Source organism: Dipodomys ordii, unplaced genomic scaffold (assembly GCF_000151885.1).
Source record: "Dipodomys ordii isolate 6190 unplaced genomic scaffold, Dord_2.0 Scaffold13, whole genome shotgun sequence".
Taxonomy (NCBI): Eukaryota; Metazoa; Chordata; class Mammalia; order Rodentia; family Heteromyidae; genus Dipodomys; species Dipodomys ordii.
Genome location: NW_012267229.1, coordinates 22,697,760 through 22,711,995, shown reverse-complemented (window position 1 = coordinate 22,711,995; position 14,236 = coordinate 22,697,760). Strand labels below are relative to the sequence as shown.

Below are 14,236 nucleotides of genomic sequence, written 5' to 3'. Positions count from 1 at the left end.
GGCTTTTTTCTTTTTGCTTATGTGGTGCTGAGGAATCGAACCCAGGGCCTCAGGCATGCAAGGCAAGCACTCTACCACTGAGCCACCTTCCCAGCCCCCTGAACTTCTTTTGTCAAGGCTCACACTCTACTTTTGGCCTTTTCTGTTTATATAGTACTGAGGAATCGAACCTAGGGCTTAATGCATGAAAGACAAGCACTCTACCACTAAGCCACATTCCCAGCCCCAACCATTCCTTTGTATAGTACCTTGAAGTCGATATGAAGAAATGCACACAGTACTTCGCATAAAGTGAAAATTAAATAGATGCTAATTGTTGTGTGGCTTATTTATTTTATTTTATTTTATTTTTTGGTCAGTTGTGGGGCTTGAACTCTGGGCCTGAGAGCTGTCCCTGAGCTCTTCAGCTCAAGGCAAGCACTCTTAACACTTGACCCACAGCACCACTTCTGGTCCTGCTCCAGCTGGCTTTGAACTAGGATCTCAGCCTCGTGAGTAGCTAGGATTATAGGTGTGAGCCACAGGCGCCCAGCTGCTAATTGTTTCCTTTTAGCTTTGTGCTTATTTTCAGCTTACCAAATGAGAAGAAGCTTTATGCTGACAGATTGGCATAGTAGATATTAAGATACTCACATTTGTTTCCCTGATACTTCAAAAAGTATTGCTTCTCCCAGTGGTTTTTACACTATGATTGTCTTGCCATTTTATATCAATAATATGATAAGCTGTTTTGAGAAGCAGAAATAAGAAATAAGAAAACAGCTCCCAGATTGTGGATACAGTGTATATTCTTTTGTGGTCTTTGGTGTAGAAATAGCTTCTTAAAATTAGGAATATGTATACAAATCTCTTAAGTATATAAACATGTTCATATATATATATGTGTGTATATATATGTATATATATATATTTCTTGATACATAGACTCTTCTGGTGTTTTAAGTGATAGGAACTAAAATTTAAGCCAATTTAGTCCCATTAAAAATTATTTGGACACTTATACAATCTTGCAAAGTATCTGTACAATGTAGGATTGAAAATCAAACATTTGTAGTATGTGATCTGCCTTGAGTAAAATTACAGGAGGAAAAGAAGCACTATCTAGCATTTGAGAAAACTAAAGTCGAGTACAAGAAGTGAGTCACTGGTGTGACTAAGCAAGTAAGACGCGCATAGTGTAGCCTACATTTCTAATGTGATATTGTTGCCGATGGACTGTGCTGATGGGACCTCTAAGCAACTGACTCATGACTAACCAAGCTTTGCCAGGCATTCAGCACGATCCTGTTCAACAGGTTTTGAGTCCAATGGTATTTGTCTTTGCAGGACAAATGTATCTATATGTTACAAATCAACATTCTTTTTCTCAAACTATGAAATAAAACTGTTTATTACAGAAAAGAATTTTGAAAAGGAAAAGAATGAAAATTACTACAATCATTTTTATTATGTAGGCAGCATACTTAATAACATACTTCAAAAAATGTACTAGAAAAAAATAAATAAAAAGAAACAAAATGTAATAGAGATTATGTATATAAAGATGTTTCCCCCTGCTATTCCTCCTAATATAAACACATTATCTTGTCATAAAAATTCCTGTACCTGTAATTTTTCATAAATTCCTAATATTCCATTGTGAAATGTGCCATAATTTCTATAATACAGTATTTTTTCTTAGTGGGTATTTAGGTTATTTCTAGTTTTTAAATTATATTTGAGTACTTGTTTTTAAGATAATAGATTGACTCTCAAAGATTTTTATTAATTTGTCAGTGTGCTGTGTTGGTTCTTTCTGGAAGGATTCCTACCAAAATATTATTAGGAGTAATTTCTAGGTTGTAAGATGGTAAATGGTCCTTTTTCTCTCTTTTAACTTTGTTATTTACTGAAAACTCTATATTACCCATATACTTTTTTTGGGGGGGGGGTCCGGTTGTGGGGCCTGAACTCTGGGCCTGAGCGCTGTCCCTCAGCTCTTCAGCTCAAGGCTAGCGCTCTACCACTTGAGCCACAGTGCCACTTCCGGCTTTTTTCTTTTTGCTTATGTGGTGCTGAGGAATCGAACCCAGGGCCTCAGGCATGCAAGGCAAGCGCTCTACCACTGAGCCAACTTCCCAGCCCTACCCGTATACTTTTAAACCAAGGATTTAACTCTGTAATATTATTAATTTCAAAAATTAAATGCTTTTCTAAAATTTGAGTAGTATTTAAGTGGGTATATTTTTCAGGTTGGATTTCTTCAAGGTTTTGCTCCTACACTTGGTTCCCATGGCTCTGATTTGCTTGTGTAAAAGAAGTGGTCAGTGTCAGTAGCATTCCATCTTCACAGAAGGCCTATCTGCCCCAGATAAACAGCCTCAAAGACTATTTATATCCTGCCTCTGCTTATACTTTTTGGCTTATGATTTTTCAACCATGGACTTTTAGGGATTCTGAAGTTGGTTGTAGAGGGAAAATTACACTAAAAGCTGACCGGTTTTTAAGAAATATAAACTAGAAAGAAAAGTATTGATAAAGGTTGCACTTGGGTTGGGGAGAGCATTACGTTTCATTTAACAGTTTCCATTAGCAGTAAACCTTGTTCTTGTCTTCAGGCCCGTCGTGTCGCTGTCTGTTGGAGAAGGTACAAGTGTCAGAACATCAGCCAGAACCACAGCAGATGATACCAAACCTAAAAGCACATGTCCACCTAAAGACAGTTGGCATGGGTAAGAGTAGCTTACTGAGAATATTCTTATCCTGATACCTTAGAATGTTGTTGGATTTTCTTTCCTGATACCTGGGAAAAGAGTATGCTTTAGTACAGAACCCAGGACCCAGCGATTCTGAGTTGTAGATTTGCTGAGCCTTTCTATTTGGCCTGCTCCCAAAGTCAGTTTTTTGGGTTTTTTTTTTAATGTTGTATGTTTTCTTCAGAAGAAGGTGTCTTTAACTGTTCTTGATTGAGTTGTTTTTATCAACTTGTGACCTATTCGTAATTGAGAGGTTGAAGCCTGCTTTGTGAAACTGTAGTTCGCTCTGTAAGTTTTACATTTTGTGTTACTTACTATGAAATTGTTTTTTAGATTCATATACTTAGGCTCATTTATGTTTAGGATATTTTCTTTTTGGTGAATTGAAACTCTCATTATGTAGTTTTATAATGGCTTTTGTCTTGTTGGGTTTTTTTTGGGGGGGGGGTTGTCGGTTGTGGGCCTGAACTCTGGGCCTGGGCACTGTCCTTCAGTTCTTCAGCTCAATGTTAGCCCTCTACCACTTGAGCCACAGCGCCACTTCCGGCTTTTTCTGCTTATGTGGTGCTGAGGAATCGAACCCAGGGCCTCATGCATGCAACGCAAGCACTCTACCCCTGAGCTACCTTCCCAGCCCAATGGCTTTTGTCTTAAGGGCTTTTTTGGAATTAGAATATAGAGTTAGTCTGTTTCTTAGTGCTTGCATAGTGTATCTTTTCTCCTTATATAACCATTCTGCTTTAAAGGTTTGTATATACCTAGGTAACGTGTGGCATGGTTCTGTTTTGTTCTAATTCAGTTTGCTGAATTTAGTGCATTTACATTAATTTTGCTTATTTGAACTTGGTTCTACCATTTTACTTTATGTTATTCTACTTTTCCCCCCTTTCTCACTTCTCCCTGTCTTGTAAACGCTTACTTGAAAGGCTTTGGATTGTGTGTGTGTGTGCATACATTCACACATGACTTTTCCCTCTACTAGTTTGGAAATTGGGGAGTGCAGATCTTTTTCGATCATTTCCTGTGTGTATATTTAGTCTTTTGGCTGGTACCAGTTGAAGCAAGTCATGATTATGGCACGGCTATTTTGTAAGGTTAGCCTTCCAGTAGTATGAAGTTAGATTCACGCCTAGAGTACTTCACTTAGGCTTCAACACTAGGTTGACTGTTCAGGGTACGTCCCTCACATTCACTGGGGAAAGGTTCCTGGCCTAGGTGGAAACCAGGCAGTTGTTCCATAGGTTATCAGTTATCTCGCTTGTTTCTTTTTTTTTGGGGGGGGGGTCCGGTCATGGGCCTGGGCACTGTCCCTCAGCTCAAGACTAGCGCTCTACCACTTGAGCCACAGCGCCACTTCCGGCTTTTTTCTTTTTGCTTATGTGGTGCTGAGGAATCGAACCCAGGGCCTCAGGCATGCAAGGCAAGCGCTCTACCACTGAGCCACCTTCCCAGCCCCGTATCTCGCTTGTTTCTATAGCTTGCTATAAGGGGATGTTGACCTTTTTGAGACAGCTTGAAAACAGGACATCTCTGTGGGGGAAATTCATAACCAAACACTACTAAACCTGAGAAGAGGTAAATTTCCAAGTATCATAAAGAGTTTCAGGAAGGCTTCTGCATCCCAGCTTTTTCTTGTGTGTTGTTCTCTCTTAGGTCTACAAGGAAAACTTCACGAGGAGCAGTGAGAACCCAGCGTCGTCGACGTTCTAAGTCTCCAGTCCTTCATCCTCCCAAGTTCATACATTGCAGTGCGAAAGCATCTTCTTCCAGCAGCCAGCTGAAGCACAAAAGTCAGACTGACTCCCCTGATGGCGGCAGTGGGCTGGGGATTCCAACCCCTAAAGAGTTCCCTGCAGGAGAAAGCGCTACTTCTCTCGATGCTAATCCCACAGGGGCAGTCCTTGAGCCTTTGAGAACTCCAGTTCCAAGGCTCCCATCAGAGAGTAAAGCGGAAGACTCTTCGGGCACTACCCAAGTCTCCCAAGCAAGTCTCAAGGCCAGCGATCTCTCTGACTTTCAGTCTGTTTCCAGGCTAAACCAGGGCAAGCCGTGTACATGTTTAGGCAAGGAGTGCCAGTGTAGGAGATGGCATGATATGGAAGTATATTCCTTTTCAGGGCTGCAGAATGTCCCTCCTTTGGCCCCAGAACGAAGATGTATGCTTGAGGACTACTCTCAGTCACTGCACACCAGAACTCTGTCTGGCTCTCCCCGTTCCTGCTCTGAGCAAGCTCGAGTCTATGTGGATGACGTAACCATTGAGGACCTATCAGGCTACATGGAATACTACTTGTATATCCCCAAGAAAATGTCCCACATGGCAGAAATGATGTACACCTGATAGCAGGAAGTTAGTGCATATGCTTTAACCAATGAAGGGTTGTCAGATTTAGTTCATGGCAGACCTTGTGGCCACTTTGTGTGAGAAGACAACTTTCTACTCACTGTGCTTGCAATAAAAACTTTTCTTGGCATCTCAGTTAACCTTCATTCTTTATTCTCTTGAGTTCTTTCATACCCATCAAGGCAAGCAGATCAAAGAAAATTCTTCTCATCTAAAAATGTTCCTGAGAGATGAAGAAAACATAATTACTGGAGAACTGGCAGCAGTGGGTATAGGGTGAAATCCTTTGTAAAATTCCATTTCTCTGATGTTTAAGGTTGGGTAGCCAAAATCAAATGGGGTTTTGTCACAGAACTGAACATTTGTCATGTTGTAGTTGCCAGCCCGGAACATTGGAAGTTGTAAGACTGATTTAAACCAGCTCTGATTTAGCACAGGATTGATTTTGTAATGAAAGGTTTGGTAGACATTATTGTTGAGCCAGAGATCTAAGGTTTAGATGCAGTGTGAATAAACTAGCCGGCCTGCCTTGTGTTGTTTGAGTCATTACCCATCACTCAATAAACCCCTGCTTGGTGCTGTTCATCTTGAGGTATGTGATGTGAAGTTTCTTGACTATGAAGCTGCTGGGAGTGAGCTGCTTCATGTGGAGGGAGGGTGTATCTTCTCCGTCTGGTGTGTTTACATATGTGTGTTTGCTGCCGTCAATTGTAGGATAAAGGCTAATACTTCAGTTACATGTGTTCCAGATGTTTATCTCTTGGGACTGCCCTCCCACCCAGCAATACCACAAGACAATTTTGTACATGCTATATTCTAATACATTTCTGGCCAGCCATCCCAGAATTCTCTCCAAAATTGAGTTAAACCCCAAACACCTCAATTTCTACTGGAGAATCAGTCCCTTATCTTTTTCAAGTGAATACAAAATCTTTTTTGGTGTTGTATATTACATATTCAGACTCTATTGTATGCTAAGTTTACTGAGTATGGCCATGTTAAAATGCCCTATTTCTATTTTATAAAATAAGCGTGTATTGTTCAATAAAACATTGAATAGGCTGTACAGTTGATGGATGGCAGTGGGGTCTGGGCCTCATGAATGAGTGATTTATACTTGGGAGAGGTAAGAAGTGTGTTCATTAGACAAGTCCTGAATCTAAAGTTACAGAAGACCACTGCTAGTGTCTAGCTTAGTAATTTATTAATATCTTGGACTGTGGTTAGAGCAGGAAAACAAAATGCCATCACAGCCTTGAGTTACCATTTTTGGTTTTATTTGATACAAGGTCTCACTATTGTCTAGGCTTGTGTTGAAGTCACAGGGACCAACCAAAATAATGATGACTTTCAAATAATGGGCCCTCGGGGCTGGGACGGTGGCTCAGTGGTAGAGCACTTGCCTTGCATGCCTGAGGCCCTGGGTTCGATTCCTCAGCACCACATAAGCAAAAAGAAAAAAGCCAGAAGTGGCGCTGTGGCTCAAGTGGTAGAGCGCTAGCCTTGAGCTGAAGAGCAGAGGGACAGTGCCCAGGCCCAGAGTTCAGGCCCCACGACTGGACCAAAAAAAAAAAAAACCAAAATCAAATAATGGGCCCATTTCAAACTAGCCTTTCTGGAAGATAAATTAACATTTTTATTTTAAGATTTTTTATTAGCATATATTAGTTGTACAAGGAAAGGGTTTACTATGCCAGTTCATACATATTTACAATATACTCATCAGATTCGCCCCTCCCCCTCCTAGTGGCATCATTTATTTTTATTGTGAAAATACTGTACAGAGAGGTTACAATTACATGGGCAAGATAATGAGTACATTTCTTATCAAGCATTGTAGCCTCCTTTGTTTCCCCTTCTCATCCCATCCTTCTTCCTCTCCCCCAAACCCTCCCCCCCCCACCAAAGTTGTAATGTTCGTTTTCGACATGACTTGTACATCTCATTGTTGCAATGGGTCCACCTGTATTTTTTATTATTATTATTTTTGTAAATCTCTGCTGTTTGACTTAGAAGACAAATCCTCATTTCTGCTCCTGCTTCCATTCAGGACATCACAGATTATGTGCATTGAACACTTGTGAAAGAATGGACAATGTCTTAATGCCATGAGAGCTGTTTGCCTTTAGATTCCTGAGGGGCTGGGCCTCCAGGCTCCAGGGGTTTCCAGGCCACATTTGAGAACAATGCAAAAAGGCCATTACAGCTTTGAGTTGTATAGGTTCCACCTTGCCCACACCACCACAGCTAACGTTTGCCTTGCCTTCTTGGTTTGTTTGTTTTTTGTTTTGTTGGTCCTGGGGCTTGAACTCTGGGCCTGGCTGCTGTCCCTCAGCTCTTCAGCTCAAGATGAATACTGTAACACTTGAGCCACAGCGCCACTTCCAGTTTTCTGGTGGTTAATTGGAGATGAGCCTGGCTGGCTGGCTTTGAACTGTGATTCTGAGATATCAGCTTCCCCAGTAGCTAGGATTATAGGTATGAGCCACCAGCACTACCCTGCTGCCTTTTTTGTTTTTTAATAGCTACCTAGTTCTAATAAAACAAGATTGTCTCTTAAGCTCTTTACATTCTTTTTTAGAAAAGAACAAATTTCCCATGATCTTGTAACCTGCTGGAGAAATCCAACTCAAATGATGCTCAGGCATTTCAGATTTATGGAATTAATTGTAAGTTAGGAATAACTGCAAGTCTCCCTCAAAATGTCCTGTCTTGCTCAGCATGGTGATGCATATCTGATCTCAGTACTTGGGAAGCTGAAATGGGAAGATAGAATTTGAGGCCAGCAAGATGATTGTCACAAAGCAAAAAAGGAATGTATCTTAAACTCAGACTCACTTGGGCTAACTTCAGTATGGTGCTCATGAAAACATTTGACTTTGTTTTTGAATTTAACTTAACCAGATTTCCTTTCCCTGCTGTATCCTTGGAGGTGGGTCTGTCGTCTAAGGGCTTGTTTAAAAGTAGTCTCATGCTCTGAAGAATGGCTTCTCAAGTTCACTGCTCTCTGAACATGGATTCAGGTATCTGTTGAGTGTTTGCAACACAGCAGGTGCCCTTTGGCTGAGAGCTGGGACCAGAGCGGTAGAACAGCCTGCTGTTTTTAGTGGAGAAAGATAATGTACATCTAAATGATAAAGAGGAAAAGGATTAGGAGCCAGAACTGCATTAAGTTGGAATTCCTATTTTATTAGGGACAATTGGAGAAGCTTCTTTGATAAGGTGACATTTGGGGAGAGACACAAAGTAAGTAGTAGGACAGTGAGCTATATGAACATCTGGGCTGAAGGAGCCAGAAGAACATCTGTGCCTTAGCCAGGTGACAGAGGTATGGGCTGGGTCTCTGGTGGAGGGCCTTGTGGGCTGTTCAAGGCTTCGGCTTCTAGTATGAGCAGCGTGGGAGCCATTTGGAGGATGGCCAGAGGAGAGAGCCATCGTGAGACTTCTTTTTAGAATATAACCCAGGCTGATCTTGGACTCACAATCCTGCCTCCAAAACTGGTATTACAGGTGAGTACTACCACACCCAGTTCTGAGACTTAACCTTTTAAAAGGCCACTGGCTGCTGAGGTGAGCAAGAGGACAGTGTTGGGCTTGCAGTGAGCCAGGCAGTGCCTTTGGTGGCTGGATACTTCGTGGTACAAGAAATCGGATGTATTCTGGAAATTATTTTGAAGTTAGAGGTGAAGGGTTTTGCTGATAAACTGCATAGAGGGTGTGAGGAAACTAGGATTAAGGATGAGCCCAAAGCTTTTGAGAACTTGGGAGCAGCTGGTGAAGATTTGGGAGGGGAATTGAGAGTTTGGGTAAGTTCTTGTCAAGTCTGAAATGCTTATGGGAATGTAAAGATGATGAGTGAGTGGCTGGATGATGGCTGAAGTTAGAAGTACAGGCTGGGGAGGCAAGTTTAGGAGCTATCAGTCCATGGATGGTTTTAGCATGACATTGGAGAATCCTCCGCAGTAGATCCACACAAAGAAACCAGAGGATGCCTCCAGCAGAAAGAATGACATTGCCCCATTTGTTAGGAAATGGAAAGACTTGGAAAAAAAAAAGGGGGGGGGAAGTAAGCCAGGCCCAAAGAAACATAGGTCCCATGGTTTCCTTATTTGCAATAACTAGTATATGTCTGAGTCAAGCAGAAAAGGTCAGATAAGTTGATGTTAAGGAAATGAACCCTAAGATAAGTATTCAAGTGTTTTTTTCTTTCATGCGATTGTTTCTAACATTTATAGATGATTTCGTTGTTGCTTTGTATGTCCCTCCCCCACAGTATAACCCTGCTTTCACTGTATTTGATGTTGGTATAATTTGTGGAGGGGAAGGGAAAAAACAAATCATTTAAATAGGGATACAGGTGGACCCATTGCAACAATGAGATGTACAAGTTGTTATGTCGAAAAACGAACTTTACAACTTTGGTGGGGGGGGTATGGAAAGGTATGGGAAGGGGAAACAAAGGGGGAGGCAACAATGCTTGATAAGAAATGTACTCATTATCTTGCCTATGTAATTGTAACCCCTCTGTACGGTATTTTCATAATAAAAAAGAAAGAAACAAGAAGAGCTGAAGGAGAATGTTGGCACCTCCATCTAAAACAACAACAAAAAGCCAGTGGCTTGAACTTGTCATCCTAGTTACTCTAGGAGGCAGATTTTGTGAGGATCAACATTCAAGACCAAGCTCTTGGCAAAAGTTTAAGAGATGCCCATGTCAACCAAAACAACAACAAAAAACTAGGCATGTTGTGCCTGTCATAGTAGCAATGTGGGAAGTATAATTAGGAAGCTTGTGGTCCAGGACAGCCTGGACAAAAAGCAAGAACCTCTTTGAAAAATTAGAAAAACAAAGAGGACTGGAGATGTGGCTAAGTGTAGAACTCCTGCTCTGGAGATGTGTCCAAGGCGCAAAGCTCAGGGAATGAGGAATGGAGCCAAGAAAGGGATTCTAGAAGTTTAACAGAACAGCATTTCAAGAAAGGTGGTGTCCACGGCTATACCCTGCAGAAAGGGAAAGAAGAGGCCCACTGTGTGCAGACACACAAGGAAAGCAGTGTCTAACACAGGAGGAATCCCTGCGCTTTTTGGAAAGATAAGCCTCACTTCAAAGGACTGGTGGTTGGGGGTGTGAGGAGGTGGGTGCTCACCTGTATCGGTGACCCAGTCCAAAGCCTGTCTGGAAAGGTCTTTGGGAAAGCAAGGCTTCCTTCGCTAGGCTTTTGGGGAGACTCACAACTAAAGCATACCTGTGGGTTCAGTGTCTTCTCTGGGCTGGATTTCCCTTTAACTCTTCCCTGGACTCCCAGCCTGACAAGTGGAGGAGGTGATAGATGAAGAGAACACCTCTGACCATAACAGGGCCAGGAAATGGGGAAGTCTGTTATAATGTATGTGGCCACCAGAGGTCGCCCTTCCCTTGAAAGCGGAGAACTAAAGGCTTTGCCAGGAAGCTCAGCACTGGGCAGGTAAGGCCAGTGCCAAATTTGTCTATATGAATTTTGCCTACATTTTGACAAAATCAAGGTGTCCTTTTGCTAATGACATGATTTATCTGTTAATAAAATGAACAACCATAAGGCAATGTTGGGTGAACTATGTTGGGAAGAGGAGTGTTTAATGTGAAGGTATTTCATATTTAGTCCTCTTTGGAGAATGGTTCAAGAAGCAATTTTTTTTTATTTTTTAATTTTTTGGTCCGGTCGTGGGGCCTGAACTCTGGGCCTGGGCGCTGTCCCTCAGCTCTTCAGCTCAAGGCTAGCGCTCTACCACTTGAGCCACAGCGCCACTTCTTTTTTTTTTCTTTTTGCTTATGTGGTGCTGAGGAATCGAACCCAGGGCCTAAGGCTTGCAAGGCAAGCCCTCTACCACTGAGCCACCTTCCCAGCCCCAAGAAGCAATTTTTTAAGATATAATTTTATTATTATTAAAGTGTTGCACAGAGGGGTTACCATTTCATAAGGCAGGTAATAAATGATTTCTTTTTTTGAACACTTTTCCCCAGTTTTCCCCTCCCATCCCTGCCCACAGATTATACAGGTCATTTTTCACATAGTGTATACTGAATAATACCATGATTGCAATTGTTTACCCTTCCTCCCTCCTTTTCTTTGTCTCTCCTTTGCCCTCCCCCTCCAAAAAGGAAAAAACCCCAAAGCTGGGTGCCAGTGGCTCATGCCTGTAATCCTAGCTACTCAGGAGGCTGAGATCTGAGGATCACAGTTCAAAGCCAGTCCTGGCAGGAAAGTCCATGAGACTCTTAGCTCCAATAAACCGTCAGAAAACCGGAAGTGGCTCTGTGGCTCAAGTGGTAGGGTGCTCACCTTAAGCTAAAGAGCTGAGGGACAGCGCCCAGGCCTAGAGTTCAAGCCCCACAAACAAACACCACCACCACCACCAATAACAAAAACCCTATGTTTCCATTTCCTGGAACTCATTTCAATAAATATTATTTTAGATGTTGAGAAGCACTTTTTATATATGAAACAAATAGTGGTAACAGCTGCAACATGTATTGGGAGTTTCATGCATTTGAAGCTTTTTTTTTTTTTACAAAAAAGTACAAACTTGTATACTCCTCACTCAAATAAGATAGAAAACTATCACCTTTGATTCAGAAAATCCTCTGGTGTAGGGACAAAGAGCTTGTGGTATTAAATTATAATGGGCTCAAGGTCACTCAGCTGGTGAGGAGCTGGGATCTGAATATATCTAATTCCCAAACCACCAACTTCATACAGAGTCATGAACTCACAATGTTACTAAGAAACTACTTAGTCATTTGAAAACTTGTTGTGATTTTTCTATTTTTTTTATTTTTTTGGTGCTAGTTCTGGGACTTGACCTCAGGGCCTGGGCACTGTCCCTGAACATTTTTTGCTCAAGGCTAATGCTCTACCACTTGAGCCACAGCTCCACTTCTGTTTTTTGGAGGGTTTTTTTGACAGTTAATTGGAGAAAAAAAAATCTCATGTATTTTCTTGCCCCAGCTGTCTTTGAACCTTAATCCTCAGATCTAAACTTCCTGAGTAGCTGGGTTTACAGGTATGAGCCACTGGTGCCCAGCTTGTAGTGATTTTGAACAAGGGAGAAAGATCAGATTTGTCCATCCTAAGTCTTCTCCCAGGAAGATTTAATTCTGCAGGTATGGGCAGGACTCTGGAATTGGTTTATGTCTTCTCCTTTTGTAGGTGATTCTTTTGTGTGTTCACTCATCACAGGAGTGGGTGAACATTTGTGTGACTGAACAGATTCCTGGGACACATCTACCCTGATCAGGATTACAGAGATTCATCACTTAACTATGGAGGGTATGGGCTGGGGCGACTCACGCCCCCTTCTCTTTGTAATGCATCTTTCTTCTTTCCTTGACAGCAGACCTGGAAAGACACTCACACAATCCTGCAAGGCCTCTGGGAGGTGGGAAAGCAGAATTCCTGGACACAGTATGGATCTGTTCTTAGAGTTAAGTTGAAGCTATCAATGGGGCCACCTGGTGAGGAGTGAGCCACCTGCCCAGATGACCATCTTTGTCCTCTGCTATTTGCTTCCAGGCCCATGTTTCTCCCTGTGGTGGAATTTAAATGCTGGCAGGACCCTTTTTAAGGTCACAGGTTGTACCTATGACGAAAATAAGTCCTAGGAACTGGTCATTAGCAAGGGAACATTTTCTACCCATTTCTGAAACAAGAACAAAACTCCTGCAATCACTGTCAGAGTCATCATGGAATTTGCAAATGTCAGATTCATTTGACATTAGATGACAATTTAATGTTGTAGTGCCCATGCATGTGCATGGGTGAATGTGCATACATGTGTGTGTACACATGCACGCACACACACACACACACACACACAGCTTCATAGTCTCATTCTCTGCTCCTGTTACTCCAGGGTTCACTTGGGTTTACACACATCAGCCCTGACCGCAACATCTTTCTTCTCATGGAGATTTATTTGTTCTCCTTCCTGAAGTTTGGTGGGAACCTGAGTTCTGGAATGCACCCAGGCCCTTGGCTCTTGACCCTGCCCTAAGAGCCTTCAGAAGTCTGCCCTCATGGGCCCTTGTAACACCAGCACAAAAGACCGTTTGGAGGGGGAAATTTTGAGTATTTCCAAGTGTACCTCACTGGGACCTGACCCACCTCTGTTTTGGAATGGGGGAGGGCAGCCTCTCCCCTCTCAGGAGGAAGTAGTTGTGGGGGTGTGGAGTGGGGGAGGGGTGGGGTGGTAGAAGTGGACTGATGGTTTGTTTTTTTTTTTGGCCTGGGCTGGAAGGGGACCCGGAGCTGTACACAAGCTGTGGACCCTCCTTTGCAGTACCTTCTAGACTCTGTCACCAGAACCCCCCCCACCTCTCTGTGTCTGTGGGCCTGTTCCCCGTTCCTGTTGCTTTAGATCATCAGACTCCTTGGGGCAGGGGGATGGCAGAGTCTGCCTGCCCCGCTGGGGGTGGGGGATGTGAATGGTGGCAGGGGCCCTGGCTGAATTGTGCCAAGCTCTTGAATTCCGCTGGTCTTCCCTCCCCTCCCTGCCTGGCTTCCTCTGCCTACAGACCCAGGGGCCTGGGAGGCAGGAGAAAGCACTTACCCGTAGGAAGACAAGGTACCGAGTGGAGCAGGGTGCCCCACACGTGGCGGGGGCCAGCTTCCTCGCTGGGCCCTTGGCCCTCCCTCCAGCTGCCTGGGTCTGCAGCCACAGCTCGACTTGAAACACCCCTCCCTCCCTCCCGCTCGGGAGGAGGCTGGGCTGGCCAGGGGGTTATTTTGGGAGCAGCTTCTGAGATCCAATGGCCTTGTTAGGGCAACGCTGACCTTTCTGTGTGTGGGGGGGAGGGCAGGGCTGGGGAGGGGCGGGGCAGCGGCGATCACAGCCGCACACCCACACCCACCCGGGTGCAGCAGAAGGGCCCCCGCGCAGGAATCCGGCTTGTCTGGGGCCAGGGACTGCCCTCCCCCACTTTGTAGGACCCCCCCCTTCCCTACCCAGTTCACTGTGCTTCTCAAAGAGAGATCATATACTGGGTTTGGGGTTTTACTTTTCCTCCCTCCATACTTGGGCCCCATGGCAGCCAGACTCGGGACGCTTGGTGGGGACTTGGAGGTGCAGCCTTCCTGGGGCTGACTTGGGAAAGGGGAGGGGGGCAGGCATGGCACCCACC

The 14,236-nt window shown here is 43.6% G+C and overlaps 1 protein-coding gene across 4 annotated transcripts in view; it reads left to right on the top strand.

The window, feature by feature from the left end:
• Oser1 (oxidative stress responsive serine-rich 1) overlaps positions 1 to 5,664 on the top strand; it is a 29,386-nt gene extending 23,722 nt beyond the window's left edge. For all 4 annotated transcript variants that reach the window (XM_013011063.1, XM_013011064.1, XM_013011065.1 and 1 more), the window contains exons 3-4: positions 2,598 to 2,711; positions 4,389 to 5,664. In XM_013011063.1, coding sequence (XP_012866517.1) covers positions 2,598 to 2,711; positions 4,389 to 5,076 — 802 coding nt within the window. In that variant the 3' untranslated portion in view covers positions 5,077 to 5,664. The remainder of the gene's footprint in view (positions 1 to 2,597; positions 2,712 to 4,388) is intronic.
• The last annotated feature ends 8,572 nt before the right edge of the window (positions 5,665 to 14,236 follow it).